We start from the raw sequence: 23,146 nt of genomic DNA, 5'->3' as shown, positions 1-23,146 counted from the left end.
GAGCTATAAATAACCATTAGAGCCCAAGCAAGTGGCCTTAACACATGGATTTCCTTCCAAAAATGCAGACCCGTTTTAATTAAATTTGTAATTAGCCTTAGGGGAGGGCAGGCCCCCTGGACTCCTTCAGTGTGGAGACACCGGTGAGTAATTTCTAATTGTTAAGCATTTGGGGAATTGCATGCTCGTTGATTCTCAGCTGGGAAGGACCTCCTGGGAATCTGCAGAACCCAGCTCCCTGGAGAAGAGATTCTGGGCTTGGATGGAATGGATGCTGCGGGCCTGAACCTCCCCCTTCCCCAGGGGGTTGCAATCAGGGACTCTGCAAAGCCAATCCTTTGTCACCCTGCTGTCCTGCAGAGCAAGATGGGGATCATGGCTGTCCTGATGCTACCCCTGCTGCTACTGGGGATCAGCGGGCTCCTCTTCATTTACCAGGAGGCATCCAGGCTGTGGTCAAAGTCTGCCGTGCAGAACAAAGTGGTGGTCATCACAGATGCCATCTCAGGACTGGGAAAGGGTAAGCTGGCTTCCCCTGGACCTGTACCCATCTCTGCCCTCAAGGGACCTGTGGAGACAGGATGGTGTGGGGGCACATCTGTTGGTAGAGAGGAGTCAGCTTCTGTTTAGGAGTCTGAAGCTTTCTTGCCAGGTGAATGGCAGGGTTAGAATGGCAGAGGTTGCCAACTCACAGCTTAATGTTAGAAAATATTGGGTTTGACTGCTTCAGGAGTTTCCAGAAATCTTGAAATGCCAAGTTCTTAGTTGATGCTGCACACTGGATACGAGGCTAGAGTAGGCCACTAGGTTCCAGTTCTGGTTCCAGCACTTGACTAGCAGGTGTCTTCAGCTAGGAGTTGAATGTCCCAGGTATAGATGGAGGATGACGGCAGCCTCCACGTTGGAGTGTAGTAGTGAGCAACAAAGAAATTTGCACATGGGTAGGTGGGAGTTGGAACAGCAGTGGCCACCATTCACATGTTGTTAGAGACGGTCAAGTTGAACACATTTTTTTCAGAATTCACCCAGCTCATCTCCATATGTCACCCTCTCCACCACACACAGCCTCTGCTTCCCGCCATCTCACCTCCTGGTCTTGAAAGCAATTTCACTCACAGTCTCTAAGTTAGACAGTCTTCTGGGCCCTTCCTGTTGCATTTGTGACTGGATTGCCCTTTGGGTTTAGCGGGATTTTGTTAGTCCTAACGATGGCAGTGTAGCCCTTCGATATAAATTCATGACATTTTCTGCTCTAATATTTGTTATTTAATCCAGCATAGACCCCACACAGCTAACCAACCACCAGACACTCAACTGACACTCAGGTATCCATATACCTTCTAGAGCCTTGGAGGTGGGGGCACTTCCTCCCATGGTGTGGCTATTGGGAGAACTTCTGTGCCTGTCTCTGAAGTTTCTCCCAGAAACTGCTGCTTCTTCTCTTGGAAATCATCAGAGGAAGCATGTCCTCCTGCTGATGGGAGGGGTGAGGTCTCAGTGAGTGTTTGCCTTGGGTCAGCCTTGGCAGGTTGAAGACATTAAGCATAGTAGGTGTGTCCTTTGGAGTTATTTCCTAAGAGGCTATCCTGACTTGTTAGGGTTGACTTTCAAAAGATGAACAGATGCACAAACCCAAAACTCAGTCTTTCCCAATGCCAGCCAGGAAACTCTAGTTTGCCCATCAGACCAGTCACAAGACCACAGTGTTGTTGGAAAGACATGAGAGCAGCCCACCTGAAGCTGTTCACTCATAGGGCAGACTTTCTACAAGTAGAATGTTTGTCTAGATGCAGGCCAGGTCCCTGGAGCCTTCTCTGCCACCGTATCTGTTCCATCCTTTCAGGTGGCCCCCAGAGACCTGCCTTCTCACAACCTAAGGCTGGTTCCTTCACCCTGGTACCCCACACCCCCCTCAATGCTTCTCTATTACTAGTCACTCAACATTTTTCTTAAATTTTGTTTTGAACCTGTAATGTCCCTCATAGACTCATTTTGTGGTTGGAGTAGTCACCACAACATAGAACTGTATTAAAGGGTCATAGGATTAAGAAGTTTGAGAACCACCAGTCTAGGAGGAAGGGCCTAACTGGTAGAAGGTCATGAGGTACAAGCGTGTGGAAGTTATATCTTCTAGATTCCCTTTCCCCACACTCCACCTCCCCCATAGCTTCTTGTCCCCTTCTACTTCCATCACCATAGACCCAGCTGTTGCCCTGTGCCTTCCTGGCCAGAATGGATCCTCCCAAAGCTGGACCTAAATAAGCCTTTATTCCCATAAATTGCTCCTGACAGGATTTGTTCACAATGATAAATTTACCAGTATGTTTAATGACCAGTGACTAGAAGCCATTTATTTAATCAGGGAAGACACCCAGATTAGTATGTTTGTGAGTATTGGTTTAATTGATTTAATTTAATTTCCGCTTTGGTTCCAATTTGGTCAGAGAAGGAACTCTGCACGACTCAGTTCATTTGAGTTTGTTAAGGTTTGCTCTGTGCTCTGACTATGGCCTGTTATGCAGTGTGTTCCAGGGGAGGGGGGCTGGGAAAGATTGCACACATTGCTGTAGTTGTGTAGATGGTCCTACAAATGTTAGCTGCACCTTGCCATTAAAGATGCTATTTGGATCCTCTGTCTTTGTAATGTACTGTTACTACATGGAGCCACAGTTCTCCCTTTGGTAAGAGCCGTGTATTTATTTCAAAAGCCTCATTTATTACTTTTAAAAAAAAAAAAAGATCATTGGATCACAGTCACACATAAGTCAGGACCCCAGCAAATGCACCACAGGTGTTTGCAGAAGACCGTAGCCCAAACTGTCAAGGTTCTGGTCACTGTTCGCTTTTACGGCAACTCACTGACAGCTTGTGCCTCCCACCCTCCCCAACCCGGCAGAAATGCAAAGCAGAAAGGAATAAAGTCCAAGTATTTAGAAGTAACATGAGAAGCTGGGCGTGTGTAACTTTAAATAAATGCTTGCTTTTGGTGTGGTGCTGATGACAGCAATCCTAGGCACCAGCTGCTCCACTTCAGTTTTAAGGCAAGAAAAAAAGTAAGGGGGACAGAGTGGCTTCCACATGGCCCATATTGTGCCCAGGTGCCCTAGAGCCAGGATGAAACCTGTGAGTAGAACCACTAAGGTGGTGGTTCTCAACCTGTGGGTGGAGACCTCTTGGCTCAAACGACCCTTTCACAGAGGTCACTTAAGATCACCAGAATGCCGGGCGGTGGTGGCACACGCCTTTAATCCCAGCACTTGGGAGGCAGAGGCAGGCGGATTTCTGAGTTCGAGGCCAGCCTGGTCTACGGAGTGAGTTCCAGGACAGCCAGGGCTACACAGAGAAACCCTGTCTTGAAAAACCAACAAAAAAACAAACAAACAAACAAAAAAACCACCAGAAAACACAGATATTTACACTATAATTCAAACAGTAGCCAAATTACAGTTATGAAGTAGCAGTGAAAATAATTTTATGATTGGGGGATCACCACAGCATGAGGAGCTACTGTATTCAAGGGTCTCAACATTAGGAGGGTTGAGAATGACTGCACATTCCAAGTCCAGACATCTAGCCTTCGCCCCAAACCATCGCCAATCAATCAAGACAAACGCTGTGTTACTTTGTACTCACTGGGTCTGCAACAAAAGTAACCATCAAAATACTTAACACTGGGCTTGGCCTTCAGGGAGTAGTGACTGAATGCTCTCCCTGCCTGTGTTCCCACAGCTCCTAAGATTACTCTTAAACCCTGCTGAAACAGGACCCTGCACATCAGCATCTCACAGCCCCCACAGCAGCTTTGCTCACAACACGATCTCTGGAATCAGAAATCACTTCACACTCCTTGACATCTTAGAACTGAGGAAATCCGTAAGGACGTGCCCAAGTTGTGCCTATTAGTTGAGAAAGGAACAGCCAGGGCTCAAATGCTTGACAGGAGGTAAATGTTGAGCTGAGATGATAACAAAACTAAAGCTGGATGTGGTCACCAGTAACTCTTTTGAGAGGAGGAAGGAAGATCAGGAACTCAAGGTCACCCTCGGCTACATAGTGGGCTTTTTTGAGACCAACCTGGGATACCTGAGCTATTGTGTCAAATAAATAAATAAATAAATAAATAAATAAATAAATAAATAAATAAATAAAGAGGATCAGAGTGTGGAGACACTGCCACAAAATGTCCAGCTGGATAGAAACAACAGCTTCAAAGGATTTGGTTTATTGTGACAGAGAGAACAAGGGAGACGCTCACCAAGTTCACATCATCACCAAGGAGGAAGCAGACACGAGGAATGAAGGCACTCTACTGGCTTCTTCACTCTAAGCCTCCGGCCTGTTGGGTACTGCCACCCACATTCATGTTGACTGTTGCCCTGAGCTATCCATCTCACGAACACCTGTGGAAACACAGCTAGAGATGTGCCTCGGTTTCCTAGATGATTCCAAATCTAGTCAAACTGACAAGAAGATTAACCATCGACCCCATGATCTCAGCACTCAGGAGACTGAAGCAGGAGAATCACTTAGTTGGGGGTCAGCCTAGGCTAAGCAGCAAGACTCAGACTCAAAATTGACAGAAACAAAACAAGAATAAAAATAAGAATTTCAAAGTGGGCCTGTTGCTGTAGATTTGTAAGCCTGACTACTCAGGGGAGTGATTTAGGAAGATCGCAAGTTCAAAACCAACCTGGACAACTTAGTGAAACCTTGCAGATACATCCCACTATCCGGGAGTGGATGAGCCAATAAGGGTCAGTGAAGCCCAGCCTGTTGCTCTCTCAGCAGAGGGGTTGACCAGATGCAGCCTCATGTGGAGAACGACCCCAGACCTGGACACCAGACATCCTGAGTCACATCTTCATTCCTCCCACCCCAGAGCAGAGATGGGAATGTGGGAAACTCTTCAAACTCTTCGAACCCCATTGCACTGATGTGAGAAATATAGCCACCATGGCTGCCTCACCCCCTCCAGCCACACACAACCACAGCTGGGACTTCTCCCTCCAAACCAAGTGACAAAAATTCCATAATTGTCAAGACCGTAATTATGAAAAATGAATGAATTTGTAAGTAATAAAACATACATAGAACTGCTTCACTGGGAAGCATCCTGTGCGGATGTTTGGGTTTGTTTCCTCTCTGTTCCTTGGTGAGGCTGACCACTCAGTCGGTACTGTGGGAGGGACCAAGAGTGTTGTGGAGTAGTTTAATCCCGTTCAATTCAGCCCAGAGGGGAAACTCTGGAAGGAAAGAAAAGAGGCCAGGCTGTCTTCTGACGTTCTGATTATAGATATTATACACAATCCTTCTGTTGCAGCAAGCCCCCAATAGACCTGATTCACAACCAATGTGCCTGTTTTCCTTGGTTTTTTTCCCCCACCTCTATTTCTAACCTGTCTGACCTTTCTAGGGAAAAAGAAACAGAAAGGGGGACATAGAGGAGAACAAAAGGCATGCTTACCTGAGAGACACACTATAAGATGGCTCTAAGCTGCATGGGCAGGGCACAAAGTTGGCGGTATAGCTCAGTGAGGACGTATTTGCTTGGCACATAGGTCTCTGGTTTCAACCCCAGCACTGGGGCAAAGTAGGCACCTAGGTGGTTTTCTTTCTATTATGGCATCTTTATGTCCCTTAGAGGCTTCCGTTGAAGCCTCCAGCTGCACCTCTGGGAAGTGGGAGATGTAGACTTCTCCTATGGCATTACTTCCCTTGAGCCCTGGTTTGGGGCTAGGCAACACCTTAGAGATCCTTCTGGTCTGGGTTCTCATGTGCAGTGAAGTCTTAGCAAGTCACTCAAAGGCCCTGTAGCTGCCTTTTCTCCTGGAGATGATGGGAGGAAGCATATCCTAACCCTGGCCCATGAGCAAAATCTTACACTGTCCTCTCCTGAGAAACCTGCCTCCCAAGCCTCCCTCTTCCTTCCCCCCTCCTCCTCCTTCTCTCCCTCCTCCTTTTTAATCCATTGTGTCTTATTTTAGGACAAAAGGGATGACTTCATAAAGCAGTTATTTCCTTTGGAAGCGTGCATCTTGGACTAGCAACTAACTCTGAAATTTTATTTCTATTTTATCTTAGTGCCTCTGAAATTACCAACTTAATGCCCTAGTAACAGTGTGTACACACAGTACTACCCTACTTTAAACACACACACACACACATTCAAATTGTAGCTTTGATTTGGCACACTTTTAAAACAAGATTTATTTATGTGTATTCATGGGGAGGGGTGTGCCTGCACATAAGTACAGACATCCAAGGAGGCCAGAACAGGGTTATCAGACCCCCTGAAGCTGGAGGTTCAGGTACATAGTAGCCACCTCCCAAATGGGTGCTGGGAACTGAAGCTCAAGTCCACTTTAAGAATAGAAAGTACCCTTAACCACTGAGCCCTCTCTCCAGCCCCTGAGAAGCTGTTTCTAAAAACTCTTATGTTTTAAACATATTTTAATATGAATTTCACACCAACAGATTCATTTTAGACAGATCAGTTTTTTATTGGATATTTTATTTATTTACATTTCAAATGTTATCCCCTTTCCCGGTTTCCCCTCCGCAAGCCCTCTGTCTCTCCCTCCTCCCACCCATGCACTCCCTCCTCACCGCCCTAGCATTCCTTTATACTGGGGCATCGAGCCTTCAGAGGACCAAGGGCCTCTCCTCTGGTTGATGCTAGATAAGGTTATCCTCTGCTATATATGCAGCTGGAGCCATCGGTCCCTCCATGTGTACTCTTTGGTTGGTGGTTTAGTCCCTGGGGTTTCTGAGGGGGTTGTTTTAACAGCTGGAAAATAGTTGTTTTTGACATACTCTGACTTAATCAACCTCCCATTATATGGGACATTTGCAATTATTTCCAGGTTTTACTGTTGGCTGTGGTATTGGGCTAAGCAATCGTACAGCTGTGGCTACACAGAAATTCTTAATGATTGCTTTAGGAGAAATAGCTATAGGTGAAATTGCTAAATCAAAGCCTTTCTAAGGACACAGTCGACATTTTCTTCCCCAAACCTGTAACAGTTCATGCAGATACTAGAGTGAATGTGTGCCAAGCCCAGTGCTCACACCTCGCTAAGACTAAGACCAGTTTTGTCCTTTGTCATCTGATGGATCAAAATTAATGTGTGGCTCAAATTGCATCTGTTTATCATGTCATGGGTATTGACTCTTAACCTTCTGCATTTTTTTCCAGTTAGTCTTTCTTATTTGTAAAAGTCCTTTGCATATCAAATAAATTAGCTCTTTGCTGACATAAACTATTAAGTACTTTTTAAATTTGGTTGTTCTTTATGTCTTTTCTGTTAAAAAAAAATCTAAGGATAAAAATCCCTAAATTAGCTCAATTTGTTTCTTTGGGGAATTGTCTGAAGATCTTCCCCAGTAAGAGAACAAATTCATCTCTCTAGCTCTTTTGTGATTCTTTTTTTACGTTTACCTACTTAGTATATTATAAAATGATGCAACTAGCTCTTTCCCTCCCAAGTAGACATTCAAATACTATTTTTTAAATGTTTGTTTAATTTTTTCTTTTTTTAGATTTATTTATTTATTTATTATGTATATAGCAATCTCCTACATGAAGACCAGAGAGGGCACCAGATCACATTAAAGATGGTTATGAGCCACCGTGTGGTTGCTGGAAATGGAACTCAGGACCTCTGGAAGAGTAGCTAGTGCTCTTAACCTCTGAGCTATCTCACCAGCCCTCAAATACTATTTTTTTAAAGATTCATTTTATTTTAATTATGTGTATGTGGGAGGGAGTATGTGTAAGTGAGTGCAGTGCCTGTGGGGGCCAGCAGAGGGCATATGATCCTCTGGAGCTAAACTTATAGGTGGTTGTGAGCTGGCTGGCACAGATATTGAGAACTCAGGTCCTCTCAAACAGCAGTGCCTTCTTTTAACTGAGCCATCTCACAGGCCAAGCCATGCTCTCAAATATTTTTTAATAATATATTGTTCTCTCACCTATTTAAAAATCAACTCAATCACACAGGTACTGAATCCTCATCATTTTAAACGATAGCTCTTACTTATGCTGGAACAGTTAACATTTTTGCTTTAGCTTTGGCAGCTTTATATTTTATGTTAGTAACTAACATTTTTCAAGATAGTTGTCTTTAGTTAGGGTTTCCATTGTTATGAGGAGACACCATGACCCAGGCAACTCTTATAAAGGCAAACATTTAATTGGGGCTGGCTTACAGTTTCAGAGGTTCGGTCCATTATCATTATGGCAGGAAGCATGGCAGCATGCAGGCAGACATGGTGCTGGAGAAGGAGCTGAGAGTTCTACATCTTGATTTGAAGGCAACCAGGAGAGACTGGCTTCCGGGGAGCCAGGAAGGAGGGTCTCAAAACCCACCCTCACAGTGACACACTTTCTCCAAATAGGCCACACCTCCTAATAGTGCCACTTCAGATCACCACAATAGTCTTTGCTTTTCTTCACGTTTCTGATTAAAGTGTGCAAGTCATTCCATATAGACTTTAGAATCACTCTGTCACTTTCTAAGACCTACTGGGGTCTTGGTTTCCTGCATCAAATTGACATGGAGAATAATTGATATCTTTTAAATTTTTTGTCACTCACAATCATCCCAGATGTCTCCTTTCTTTTCTATTTTTATCCTCAATTTCTAATGCTGTGTGTATGGGGAGGTGTACATGTGAGTATGGGTGTCCCCGGCAGTCTAGAAGAGGGTATCCGATCACCTGTGGCTGGAATTTCAGGTGGCTGGGAGCCACCTGACATGAGTGATGGGAATCACACTTGGGTTCAAACACAGGTCCATTTCGAGAGCAGTTATGTGCCCTTGACCACTGAGCCATCTCTTCATCCCCCACCTCCTTTCTTAATAAGACACCTAAACTGAGAGAAACCATCTTTCCCTGAAGACCTAACAACTCAAGGTGACATTGGTAGGCTCTTGGTTCAGGTCTCCCTCAGTGAGGAGCTACCGCTTCCTCCTTCCCACACCCTCGGTTGCTCTCAGCACACCTGTCTTTAGTTTATTTTTTGCAGTGCCAGGATCACCCTCTGGTCTTCCTACGTATTAACTAGGCAAGTGTTCTGCCATTGAGCCACACTCCTGGCCAGTACATCTGTTTTTGCTCCCATTGGGATCCAAGGACAGTGCAATCTCTCTTTGTTCCCCAGCAACCCTTTGACCTTCATGCCTGCTCATCTTTCCATCATCTGACACCTCAGTTCTCTCCAGTACCACAAACCCCCTGTCCATGACTCCCATGTAGGAAACCCCAGTATCTGTCCTATCCAGCTGACCTCCTCCTCTCTGCTTGCATCAAGCTGCTAAGTCTACAGGAGCAAATTCCCACAACCACAAAGTCATTGAGAGCTGCTGTGCTTAAGATATATAAGACCTCAAAAAAAGGTAATAAAATGATTCCTAATGATACTCTGCTATACTCATAGACCAGTGCCTAGCCCAGTTGTCAGCAGAGGGGTGTCATCCAGCAACTGATGAGAGAAGATGCAGAGACCCCACAGCCAAACACTAGGCAGCTCCAGGGAACTCTGCAAAAGAAGGGAGAAAGGATTGTAGGAGCCAGGGGGTCAGGGACACCATGAAGACATGGCCCATAGAGTCAACTAAGCAGGGCACATAAGGGCTCACCAAGACTGAAGCATTAAACAGTCCTTGTATGGGTCTAAACTAGGTCTTCTGTGTATATCTTATGGTTGTATGATTTGGTGGTATTGTGGGACTCTGAACAGTAGGAGTGGAGGGTGTCTCTGACTTGTTTGCCAACATGTGGGACCCTTTTCCTCCTACTAGGTTGCCTCATTCAGCCTTGATATGAAGGTTTGTGCCTTGTCTTATTGTAACTTCTTGAGCCATGCTTGACTGATATTTGATATTCCAGGGAGGCCTGGTTTTTGTTTGTTTGTTTTGTTTTGTTTTTTGGTTTTTGGTTTTTGGTTTTTTGGTTTTTTTGGTTTTCTTTTTTTTTTGTAATTGGAGGAGTGGATCTGGGAAAGAAAGGAGGTAGGAGGAGAGACTGAGAGGAGTGGAGGGAGGGAAAACTGTTGTCAGGATGTAATATATAAGAGAATAATTTAAAAAAAGAAAACCACAGCCTCGGGTGAACACTCAGTTTACTGGGCTGTCCTTAAGTGTCTGCAGTCAACTGAGGTCCAGGACTTCTTGGTACAAAACGGGACAACACTAGATGCTATGCTGGAGTGAGTGCTCTCAGAGCCTCTGTCAGAACTAGTGCTTGGTGCACTCCTCTATGTTCATCCATCTCTCTGGTACTGTGAATGTTGGCTAAGTCTCTGGGACTTACCTGTACCAGCGGGTGCCACCTTGTGGAGGAGGGCTGCCATCTAAGGCACTTCCCTGAGAGGACGATGCTGATGGACAACAGTGTGCAAAGGCTGGTCCTGCCACGCAGGTGAGACAGCTCTACCTCAGTTTAAACTCCATATCAGCTGCTGCTTTAGAAGACCCAGCCTAGGAGAGACCTTCCCCTGGATGACCACAGTAAGAATTAGCTGAGCAAATACATAGATGTCTCTGTCAATCATCTCTAGAACAAATACACTGTCTGAACATAGGAGCTTTTACTGCTTCAAAGTATCAAGATATTGTTACATGTGAATGTCTGTATCTATCAGGTATTGTCCTAGAGACAGCTCAGGAGGTAAAGGTGCTTGCCACCTAGTCTGGTGACATAAGTTCAGTCCCTGGCATCCATGTGGTGGAAGGAGATAACAGACTCCCTCTGGTTGTCCTCCAATCTCCACATATGTACCTTGGCATGCACATGACAATACATACAAACTTGTATACAAAATAAATAAATAAATAAATAAATAAATAAATAAATAAATAAATAAATATGTTTAATAAATAATTAAAGAAAGCCCTATATCAAATTAATCAGGAATTAGTTCAGAGTGGAACATAAAACATTTTTTTCATTTTGTTTAATTTTTTACTGTAATTTCATTATGTTTCCCCCTCTCCTCACTCCAAACCCTCCCGTATTCCCCTCCCACTCTCTTTCGAATTCATGACCTCTTCTTTCATTAATTGTTATCGCAAGCATATGTGTATTTTGTATATTCATGTATATAGATATAACCATTTGAATCTATATAATGTTACTGGTATGTATGTTTTTAGGGATGGCCATTTGGCACTGGGAAACCTATGAGCAAGTTCTTCCCTGGGGAAAGTGACCTCTCCAGCTCCTAGCTTGACTTAGTTGCCTGAAGTTATTTGTGTAGAGGAGTCTTGTAAGCAAAGACCCTTGACTAGGGTCTCTATCCACAGAGAAAATATGCAGGGCTGGGTGGTATTTTGTCTGAACCAACATGGTAGCTCTTACCAATATCTATAGGTTGAGATGTCCCTAAGGCTGTGGTCTCAAATGCTAGTGACAGAGTCATCTTTCTATTTCATAAGAAGTTTTCATCATCAGAAATATCCAGCAAAGCAGGAGCTTGTGGCTCCCTGATGCGAGCTTCCCCCCACAGAAGCAACCAAGCCGAGGCTAGAAACACAGCACACAGCCAAACCATCCTAGCCTAGGGTACAGCTCAATCCTCTGCACCCCTAAAAAGTCTAGAGGAGTGGATCAAATGAAATGACTCTTCCAGGAGGAGGAACTCATGGTGATGGATGATACAGCAGAATTTTTAGATATCAGGAATCCCTGAGATAGGAATTCCCTTCTACAGCTCCATTCACAAAGTACACCCTGCCTCTCTTCTCTCTTCTCCACAGAGTGTGCTCGGGTCTTCCATACAGGTGGAGCAAGGCTGGTGCTGTGTGGAAAGAACTGGGAGGGTCTGGAGAGCCTCTACGCTGCCTTGACCAGTGTGGCTGACCCCAGCAAGGTAAGACTCTCTCCAGACAGCCTGAGGAACCTCTGGATACCCTGAGCCTCATCATTGTTTAGGGGCAGTTCCAGGGAAATGTGACAGTAGCCTTGGAGAAATCAGAGGTAATGGCACTGACCCTGACAGAGCCTGTTTGCCCAACAAAAGGCTTGTTTTGATCACTTGTCAGGGCTAAAACTGGGCACTGATTCCCCCAAGTCTGTGTTAGTCAGACTCATAAAAAACACAGATAGCGGTGTCCTAGCAGTGGGCCATGACTACAAGTACAGCTGACATTAAGACAAACAGGCAACACAAGGCATAGTTTCATGGAAGAAACCAAGGAAGCCCCCTCCTAAGCCATCCAGGTTAGAGGTGTTGCCTTCAGCGCTCTTTTAAATAGGAAAAAAATTTTCCTTACCCCTGAGATTAAAGTTGGTGTTTGCAAACAGTTCAAAGGACTTCAGAGCCAACCCTGACATGTGAGAAGATGGATCAACTAGAACTACACAGAATACTACATGGAGCCTTTTGGGGAATGTTATTAGGTTTGGGGTAAAAACCACGTTGCGTGGCAAATACTGGCTTCCAGTCCAGCTTGTCTTATTTTCTTTACTGCAGGACTTTTCAGAGCCATTGAAATGCTAGTGTGTATTTCCCCCAAAAAAAACTTAGAGATCAGTGACTATTTCCCAATATTGACCTACGACGGGAACCTTCTCTTGAAGCGTGTGTATCAGAACTAACATTTGCCAAAAAGTTGCCTTGACTCCAGGGTACCACCAAGCCTGCCCCCATCCTTACTTCTAAACCAGTAACATCTTGAGGACAGCAAGTGTCCAGAGCTGAGTCCAGCTCCTAGTACATAATAGATTCAGAAGTGCTGTATGGAATATACGATTTTGATCCAAAACAAGGGGTGTGTGCCAACAACTGTGCTGAATTTTCTTGTATCTTATAAAACAAATTGGGAAGCAATTTCCAAAAGAAACCAGTAGTATTCAAAGTTATGATACCAGTACTGGAATCAGTTCATAGCCTCCAAAAAGTCACTTAGTTGACAAGAATGGTTTTACCAGCTGAAGAGTCCTGGCTAAAAGTTCAAACAACTGTATATTCATGCTTAATTGTTGTTCTGGTCTCCAAAACTAGAGTCTCCAGCAATCTCCTTCATCCCAGAATTGTTTTACATCTTCCCCAATGTCCTGGTTTGTTTTTCTACTTATTCTATGACTTTGAAATCTCAGCAGGGTGGCTGTTTGATTGAGGGCCCCCAACATCTCCAAGGAGGTGATTACAAACATGTCTTCACTCTCTCCTTGCTCCAGCAGACATTCACACCCAAGCTGGTCCTCCTGGATCTCTCAGACATTAGCTGTGTTCAAGATGTGGCCAAAGAGGTCCTGGACTGCTACGGCTGCGTAGATATCCTTATCAACAATGCCAGCGTGAAAGTGAAGGGGCCTGCCCATAAGATTTCTCTGGAGCTCGACAAAAAGATCATGGATGCCAACTACTTCGGACCCATCACGTTCACCAAAGGTCCTGTGAGTCTCATTTTTCCTCAGGGTCTGTGGGCCACCAGATTCTATGGGAAGATCTGTGGTACCGCCAGGTGGCCATCTTAATTTGAAAGCTCTTAATTTGAGCACTGAAAGCTTTCACGTCCCCACTGTAAATGTTGGTCACAAAGGGAAGTGTCTTACTGATTGATATATTCTCACTTCACTATGAAACTCTACTCCTCCCCCACACTCTACCCAATACCTCTCTCTCTTTGCACCCAGTCCACAGCTCCCCAGTGAGTCTTTGTCTCTGGATCATTGTCTTCAGCTTTTGCCTGCTTTACTTATGCTTTACTGCATAAGCCTTATAACTGTTCTTCTCTAAGCATGGTAATCAGTCAAAGGTTCTGTCTTCAGAAATAAAGAAGATGGGTCTGGGAGAAGGATAAAGTGCTGGTCCTCTGAAAGCTTGAGTATCAGATTCCCAGCACTACGTAAAATATGGGAGCAATTAATGTAAGCCCAGCTCTAGGGCAGCGGGCAGACCAGAGGACCCCAGGAGCTTGCTGGCTAGCCAGTGTAGTCAAAACAGCAAGATTCAGGTTCAATGACAGATCAGATCTTGTCTCAAACAATAAGAAGAGTCAAGAAGACAGCTGAAGTCAACCTCTGACCTCCATGTGTGCATATACAAGTGAGCACACACATACACAGGGGGTGGGGGGGGGGAGGAGGAGAAAAACGAAGACTAGTGCCCAACTACAAAAGACTCAGTATTCCTTTGACCCCTTCATCAAAACAGAAACGTGGATGTGTGTCCCTTTACAGAAGTAGTAGCCTTAAGAGGACCTGTTAAAGGGCCTAGAAGACATCCAGATAGAGATTTCTCATAGCTATGTTCAAACTGGGGCCTGTAGTCCTGATTAGGGTGGGAGATGGCTACGGAAGAGAATCCCAAATTAACCTTTCCAGTCTAAAACCTTTACTGTTTCACAGCAGACTTAGGGGACAGCAGGGGCACATGTCAGGTGCCCTGGCTGAGGCTGGGAAGGCATGTCCTTGGGTCACCTGGTTCCTGCCTCCCATACTGAGGCCTCCAGGAATGGGACTCCAAGGCAGAGAGAAAGAGACACCTGAGGTAGAAAGATGATTTGCAGTGCTTCTAGAATGGCACTCCCAGAAATATCACATTTCCAGCCAGGCATGGTGGTAAACGCCTGTCTTCATAAGACTCATGAGGCTGAGGCAGGAGGATTGCCAGTTTGAAGCCAGGCTGGACCACATAGTGAGATTCTGTCTCAACTAAAAGAGACAGGGCAGTTTTCCCCAGCTCCATCCTTCTTGACATCCAAGCAGACCCATCAAAGGCATGTCACTCCATTAACCTCTGACAGGCCACTCAGTGAGGAAAGAAAAGAGAAATCTGAGGAAGGCCAGGACCAGTGTATCAGTCAAGTTCTCTAAGGAAGAGAACTTATGAAATGTGTGGGGGGGGGCAGGGGGAGAGGAGGGGTAAGGGGAGGGGGAGGGGAGGGGGGAGGGGAAGTCAAGTGGAAGGGGGAGAGGGAGAGGGAGAGGGAGAGGGAGAGGGAGAGGGAGAGGGAGAGGGAGAGGGAGAGGGAGAGGGAGAGGGAGAGGGAGAGGGAGAGGGAGAGGGAGAGGGAGAGGGAGAGGGAGAGGGAGAGGGAGAGGGAGAGGGAGAGGGAGAGGGAGAGGGAGAGGGAGGAGAGGGAGAGGAGAGATTACCTACGATCAAATTCTGTGTCACTTAATGAGTGAGTATAGTGCTGGATCATTTTAAACCACCCAGCAATGTGCCAGCCAACTGGTCTCTCTTGGAAACACTGGGCCAGTGACTTCCTGGAACCACTTTCATTTCTGTCCCTTGCAGTCTAATAGGTGATAATGAAGTAGCAGAATCATGGGTAACACTGGTGGGGTAGGGATCTGCCTCTACAATCTGCCAGTCTCAGATTTCTAACTGAGATACCTTGTATTTTCCAGTTCTGCTCCCCAACATGATCTCCAGGAGGACAGGCCAGATCGTGTTAGTGAACAACATCCAAGCAAAGTTTGGGATCCCATTCCGCACAGCTTGTAAGTCGCTAAGACAAAAAAATAAAAATAAATAAGTTTTTTAAATTAAAAAATGGAAGGTATCAGGGCAAGCACTGTTAAGTCTAGACTATGCTAGGGACCACATGAGGTAAAGGGTGTCTCATCCAGCTATGAGATGGGTCTGGTGGGGGTTCTTTCATGTCTCAGTTCCCTGGGAGATTTGGGGATATAATAGACAAAATCTCTCTCCTCCCAAAGCGCAGTGCCACAGGGAAGACATGTGCTGCTTCAGTGTAGTAGAGTGGGTGACATGATAGTCACACTCTTACATATATGTATAGCCCTAACTCAAACACCTCTTCCTCTATGAAGTGGTTCCCAAAGAACTAGAACTTGACAAGAAGGATGCACATCACAAAACAGGAGGATGAGGAACTTCCTCTGAGGAAAAAAGGGAAAAGAAAGGGAGCAAAAACCAGAGGTGGAGCTTTGTGCAGTAGCAATGTCATAGCCAGAGAGGTTTACCCAAGGCATGCTTATTGCCACCGAGAATCCCAGGATGTGGGAAGCTCCGAAAGGCCGATGAAACTATAGGGATGTACTCCCAGGATCTGTTGAGAGACAGTGTGGAAACAGCCCCACCTTTTTATTGTCCCTGTGGTGTTTATTTTTCCTGGGAGATTTGAACAAATATCTACTTCCCCCAATAAAGAGCCATTGATAGACAGAAGAAAGAGTTCTACCCAAGTCTAGCTTGACGAACCAAGGAGTTTCATTGGTGCTAGAGACAGATGATGGATGGCGAGTTACCTTATAGGAACGTGGATAACTCACAAATGGTTGTTACACCACTGAAGAATCTGTCTTCATCAGCCACTCAGATAGGATGGGCCTCTTGAACACCTCCTCCCTCACTGCAGGCTGTTACTGGCTCTTATAGACGCTTGTTACTTGTAGCACAATGTTGTAGCATTATCAACATTTCTTTTAATTGATGGCAAATACTCCATCGCTTGGATGTACCATGTTATTTATTTATCCACCTATTGATAGCTATTTAGTGATTCCACTTTAGAATTATAAATAATGCTTCTATGAATATGCATGAATCCTATCTGTGAGAACATGGCTTCGTTTCTCCCAGGTGCAAACCTAGAAGACGAATTGTATTTAAATGTTTAAGAAACTCCCGGCCTACTTCCAAGGCAGACACACCCTTGACATTCCCACCAGTATGCCATAAGTGTTCTGGTCTCTCCTCTACTCGCCTACACTTGTGATGGTCCATCTAGATTTCAGCCCTATTAATAGTGTGAAGATGTGCCCTTGCTTTAAACTTCCCCTTGTTTATGAAAGTAGAATTGGGTGTTCTGTGAGCTCTGAGGGTGGTCCTACTGTGAGCTCTGAGGGTGGTCCTACTGTGTGATCTCTGAGGGTGGTCCTACTGTGTGAGTTCTGAGGGTGGTCCTACTGTGAGCTCTGAGGGTGGTTCTACTGAGGCATAGGAGATAGAAGGCCAGGATCTGACTGAGGTAAGGAGATAGGAGGCCAGGATCCTACAGAAGCATAGGAATCAGGAGGCCAAGAGACTAGTCAATGATTTTCCTGCTTTGGCTGTGGAACCTAGTGTCATCACATGACCTCTCAACTTCTCCTTTCCTCTTCATAGAGTGGACACAATGGCTCCTCTGTCTTTTCACTCAGTATACAATGGTCTCTCAGTATGCATGGCACAGTGGTTCTAGCCTCCACCCTCCACCCATCCCCCTCATCTGTGCTATTTGCTTAGTGTACATCTTCCCACATACTTCCCATCATCTCTGGATTGTGTGAGCTCCCTAACACAGCTATGGAGAAGTTGTTACAGTGTGTTGTCTAGGGAACGAGGATAAGAAGGAAATCTGAGTGTTTAGCAGACATACAATTATTTTTTTATGAGTATTTCAGTCCATGGTTGGGAAACCTATGGATCTGGAGAGATGGTTTAAACTGAGGAGACAGCAAGTCAGACAACAGGAGCAGAGATCCAGTGAGATAGTGGGTGAATTAGTTGTAACAGTCTAACCCAGGGAGTTTGCAGGTCCCTTTCAGCTCTGAGCTGAGAAGATTTGGGTCTGCCCTCTTGTCTACAGTGCAACCCCAGGAAAGAAGGGTGGAATCCCTTCCTGTACACATCTCTGGCTGGTCTTTTTTCCAGATGCAGCCTCCAAGCATGCCGTCATGGGCTTCTTTGACTGCCTCCGAGCCGAGGTTGAGGAATACGACGTTGTGGTCAGCACTGTGAGCCCAACTTTCATTCGTTCCTACCATGCTTATCCTGAGCAAAGGAACTGGGAGACATCCATTTGTAAATGTAAGAGTTCAGAGGAGAACCCTGAGTCTGCGGGGTAAAGAAACTAAATCTTCAGGTCTGAAATGCCATGTAGACAGCACCCCAAAGCTGTAGCCAGAAGACCTTGGCAGGGCTGAGCTAGATGCTCACCCTGCTCAACAGCTTTTCCCAGACTTAAGAACCAGCACAAGGTCTTTAAGAACCACCCTGCTATCTTTCTGAAGAGGCAGCTCCAGATGGAGGCTAAGCTTCTCCAGCCAGGATAGCCTGTACCTCAGCTCAGAGGCAAGTCCTTCATAGAGCTGACCCCATTTCACCTTTAGAAAACCGGGAAGAAGGTTATAGCCCACTAGAATAATTAGAAGGCTAATTATTCTAGAATACTCTAATGAAAGAGGCTGTTCCTTACCAAAGCTTGAGATCTGCATTAAGGCACCAACATGAACTGGGCTCGAGGACAGAGCAAGGGATGCCAGAGATCCTGGGCAAGCACAGCTTCGCCAGCAGAAATGGCAGGCTTTCCTATTGCCCTACCTCGTCCCCATCCCCATCATTGTGAAGGTACTGAGGGGTAAAGGAGGCAGCAGACCAAGCAGCAACGGTTGGAGGGTGACGTGTCACCCCCAGGGTTGAGACCAGAGTTGGGCAGAGTGTTAGTACACCATGATGCTAAAGATGCATACAAGCATCTTTGTAGTCAGGGGATTTGAACGCCGTGGCCAACCTGGCTTGTGCCTCTAGTCTTTTGCAGGAAGCTGGCCTATGGCGTGCACCCAGTGGAGGTGGCTGAGGAAGTGATGCGCACAGTTCGGAGGAAGAAGCAAGAGGTGTTCATGGCCAATCCGGTGCCCAAGGCTGCCGTGTTCATCCGCACCTTCTTCCCCGAGTTCTTCTTCGCTGTGGTGGCCTGTGGGGTGAAAGAGAAGCTCAATGTCCCAGAAGAGGGTTAACCTTGTGGCCAAAGGGGTCACTGAAGGGGAATAAAGGCTTTCCTAACGAATGTTGGCTCATCTGTCCTCTCCCTCCAGTAAGGTCCCTTACAAGTCACAGGCCCTAACCCTCTAAGGAATCCCTGCTCAAGGCTCTTACCCTCCCACAGAGGGTGGAGGAGCCACCCCAGAGCTACGGCGCCACTAGATGTCTCCCACACAAAAATCTGCAGCTCACTTCCAGAAGCTTCTCTGCTTTGTTGGATGACAGCTGATCAAAAGTGCAGAAGCTATAATACCTCAAGCCCACACAATATCTAAACATACTATGGCCTCTGGCCTGCCCAGAAAACCACCCCCATCGCTTACAGAGGGATATGTCAAGTCAACCTCCAACAGCCAGATGGCACCGGGCAAACTTTAGGGCCGCATTTCCCAGTTCAACTTCTTGTAGAATGAAAAGAACCTTTGGACTGTACCAGCCAATATAGCAGGCACCAGTCATGTGTTAGAAATTGAATTTTGAATTTTATTTAATCGAGAGTAATTTAAACATTAACATTATTTAAGCATGATATTGTAGAAACCGTCATATACTGATTATTACTGTCAATCATGTTAACATTTTATAAATTATATAACTATATCACATAACATATAAATATATAAAGTTAAATTATGCCCATAATAGTGACTGATATTAGTATAGTTATTGATGTTAATATTTAATATGGTATATTATGTAATATATAAATTATATGATATAATAGATCATATATACACATTATACATATAAGCATATATATTGTGAATACATATGTAATAATATGTTTATTTTATTCATAATGCTGCATCATAATATACTTCTTATTAAGTTTAACTAACAACACACACCCTTCATTGGAAGCACAGTTTATCCCTTCCCCAGTTGGGATGCAAGCTCAAATGGCCAGTTTCTTAGATCCGCAGTGCCTGCTAAGATCCTCCATCATAGGCATCTGTCATTCCAGACTTTTTCAAAACAGTGTTCCTTCTAAAGTACCAGCCTCACTTTGTTTATATAGATGGCAAATGACTCTTGGACTCCTGGTGAATATGGGCACATGTTTTTGCACTAATATTCTAACCACAGACTCAAGCTTTTGAATGTTTATAGAGAGAAGACCACAATGCTACATTCCCAAACCTGTCACAAAGTAGCATATAAACCTATACATCTGTAAACATACATGTATGGAATTTGTCACTTAAAAGAAAAATCAAAGGGTAGGGAGATAACTCAGTGACTACGAGCACTTATTCCTCTTCCAGAGGACTGGAGTTCAATTCCCAATGCCCATGACCATCCATAATTCTAGTTCCAGGGGACACAATGAACTCTTCTGATCTCTACAGGCACCCAAAAGTGTACATGCATATATACACAGGCAAAACACTCATACACATTAAATAAAATAAATCTTTTTTAAAAAATAAAAAATGAGAGAGAGAGAGAGAGAGAGAGAGAGAGAGAGAGAGAGAGAGAGAGAGTTCTGTGGTTAAGAGTGCTTACTGCTCTTACCAAGGATTTGGCTCTCAGGACCCGAGAGCCTGTAACTCCAGCTCCATAGGATCTGACTTCTCTGGCCTTGGCAGGCACCTGTGCTCACATACACATACCAACATGCAGACATGCATAGCCACATAATAAAATAAGTCTTTAAAAAAAAAACAATAAGCTGTCTAACCTTTCATGATCATGCAGGAGCCCCAAAACATGAGCAAGTCCTCCAGCCACAGGAGGGAAAATCTGGGGTTCAAGTTTAGGAGGGTGTCAGCTCAGTAACTTTATTTTGGTGGGTTTGATTGTCAAAAGCACTGTGGGAGGTGGGGTGAGGCCACAGCAGTGGCAGCCAGAATGTGAGTATGGCAGCTTGGGGGTAGGAAGGATCAGAGCCAGAGCCGCAGGACCTATTTGGAGTTTGGCCAGAGTCCCTATGTGTTCCCTTACAGGCTCTGCTTTGTAAGTTCCAAGCAAACGGTGTATTATTATGGCAAAAGAGTCCCAACTCTGTCACCTGATCAAATCAAATCAAATCAAAGTGGGGAGAAGTGAAGGGCAGAGAAAGGAGATCTTGTGCTAGGAAGAACAAAACAACGGTTGGTGGCCCTACATCCATCTATCTGCAGGATATCTATGTGAGCTTTAGACTTAAACTGAGGTTGAGTGGGGCAAAAGGCCAGAGGTTTGCATAACTGAGCAGTCCTGGCTAGGTGCATCTGGTTGATGGTGTGTCTGCTCTGGTTCTGCAGAAGGATTCAAAGAAGCCCTTCTTGCTTAAGGGGACAGGACAGCTCCCAGTTCTTGCTTGAGGGTAATATCATGATAAGGGGACTTGCCTACAAGGTTCTACTTTTCCTGGAATCCAAAGTGACTTGCAAACTTGGCCAATGATGAGAGAGACCAGTGAATGCCATCTGGTGTCTGGAATAGGACACTGTGAGAGCTGACTGCTGGGTAAACTCACATCCGTGCCTTCTGTCTTGAAGAGGCAGGTTAGGTGTCACCAGTTTTTATATGAACATTCCTTGAGGAATTGACATGCCTGCACACTGAGTTAAGCAGAAGTCTGACCCAGAGTTTTTCAAACAAGGGAGATGGATGTGAAATGAAGGCATAGATGCTGGGTGTTCATCCTGCTTTTGGTTATCTTGCTGGCCCAAGTGAGGAGTCAACAGTTTTAGTAAAGGCTGCCTCTAAGTACCTGTTGTAAGAGGGGACAAGGGCCCAACCTTTGGGTAACTGAGGAAGGAAGGGACTGTCATTAGAAGCATGCACACTGTCACTAGAAGCATGCACACTGTCACTGAGGGTTTTGTCCTGGCAAAACAAGGCTCTGTAGTAGGGAGAGGCCACTACACTAGGATTCTACTAAAACAAGCCAGGGAGATCAACTCTAAGGAAAAAGAACCCTTCCGTGTATGTGAGTCTGCTCTACCATCCCCTGCAACCCACAGTCAAATTTCCTGTCCAATTTTGGTCTCCCTCAGGATGCAAACTTGTTGCTCTGGGATGGCACTTTGCCACCCTGTCAAGGTGGGGCATCTCACTAGCATAGTAAATGAAAGTCTCTGACCTTTATATTGATATACAGAATGGACAAATAAATGAAATGTTAACAAAGTGGAAGAAACAAAGGGGGTGGTGGAAATGGACATGTTATGCAATGAGAATAATGACCACCAAGTGGCACTGTTGCGCCAAACACATTTTACAAACACCTTCCTGGAAATCCCACAAAGCAGCAAGAGTCCGTGCATCATATTCACAGCGTCTTGCACAATCTTAAGAAGGACCCCATGAAGTTCTCCTCTCCACCTAAGTTTCCTGGAAAGACTTGCATTCCGTGTCACAGATGGGAAAGGTAAGGGTATCCACCATGCTCTGCTGCCTGCTGCTGCTCAGGGGAGAACAAGGGTGGCCTGGGGGGACTTAGCCCAAGGACACAGAATGAATGGATGGTATAAAGGTAGCAGTGACTGTCCAAGACCACAGACTGGTTATTCCAAGACACGGAAGAGATTGAAACAGCTCTCAACTCCATGGTGTGAAAGACAAAGGTGATTAATTTCTTGTCTTTGCTTCCTGCCCAAAATCCACAAAAATCTTTTAAAGTGGTTTAAGTAGAAAAGCATAAAGAATCAAATAAATTGATCACAATTCCCAACTACTTTAGCACTCGTGTCCTTCGCTGGGGAGATTAGAACCCTCGCTGACAGCACTCCCCAGACCCTCAGCTTCCTGTCCAGGATATGGCAGTAAGGGGACCACACAAATAAATTCATGATGGCTGAGCTCGAACAGTTCACTTTACCAGATCCTTGGTCGGCTGCATCTCAGTGTCCTCAGGAGGTGGAGACTATTGATGGAGCTCTGCCTCTGGAGATTGCCTGGCAGGAGAAAATGAGGCCAGAGCTCTTAACATCCCAGGACTTCCATCAGATTGCTGTGGTTGCCTGGACAGGTGGGGAACAGATATACCCTTAGGCTAAACTACAGCTGGACACCTCCTGCCCTTATCCCTGAAGTTCAGGGAGATTAATGGATATTGCTGTTGTTAACCCTGGGGGTGGGGGTGGGGCAGGGGGTGGTGTTTTATGACCCCTTGCTGGTTTACTGCTTAACTAGTTTCTGCGTTATAATTTTCTAGGTTACCTCATCGCCTCAGAAACAAACCTCTGAGAATGTCTGTGAGGGTGTCTTTAGAGACTCTAGGGAAGACCCATTCTGAATATGAGTGGAACCATTCCATTGGCTACGGTCTCAGACAGGGAGAGTGAGCAGCGCACCAGCATTCTCCTGTCCTTACAGCATGGTAAGCCAGATCTGCACAGGAGGAGAGACTTGCAGGACCTCAGCACCAGCAAGTGTACAATGCCCAGACAAGGCTGTCCACTGGCAGCTCTGCCCTAGGCTACTAGGCTACCT

At 45.3% G+C, this 23,146-nt stretch overlaps 1 protein-coding gene across 1 annotated transcript; it reads left to right on the top strand.

The window, feature by feature from the left end:
- On the top strand, positions 1–18,743 carry Dhrs7c (dehydrogenase/reductase 7C). Its single transcript, XM_034506800.2, has 7 exons — positions 1–143; positions 361–520; positions 11,760–11,872; positions 13,186–13,396; positions 15,364–15,456; positions 17,615–17,770; positions 18,491–18,743. Exons 2-7 carry the CDS (start codon positions 367–369, stop codon positions 18,697–18,699), a joined length of 936 nt encoding a protein of 311 aa, XP_034362691.1. The 5' UTR covers positions 1–143; positions 361–366; the 3' UTR covers positions 18,700–18,743.
- The last annotated feature ends 4,403 nt before the right edge of the window (positions 18,744–23,146 follow it).

Source organism: Arvicanthis niloticus, chromosome 6 (genome assembly GCF_011762505.2).
Source record: "Arvicanthis niloticus isolate mArvNil1 chromosome 6, mArvNil1.pat.X, whole genome shotgun sequence".
Classification (NCBI taxonomy): Eukaryota; Metazoa; Chordata; class Mammalia; order Rodentia; family Muridae; genus Arvicanthis; species Arvicanthis niloticus.
The sequence above is the reverse complement of the archived record's forward strand: the minus strand, read 5'-3'. Positions and strand labels throughout refer to the sequence as shown.

Bases quoted from the DNA above. Each gene is read 5' to 3' on its own strand.
- Dhrs7c (XM_034506800.2), top strand. From the start codon at position 367: ATGGGGATCATGGCTGTCCTGATGCTACCCCTGCTGCTACTGGGGATC. The intron at 11,873-13,185 runs GTAAGACTCTCT...TTGCTCCAGCAG, and splicing joins GTGTGGCTGACCCCAGCAAG to ACATTCACACCCAAGCTGGT. The intron at 15,457-17,614 runs GTAAGTCGCTAA...TCTTTTTTCCAG, and splicing joins GATCCCATTCCGCACAGCTT to ATGCAGCCTCCAAGCATGCC.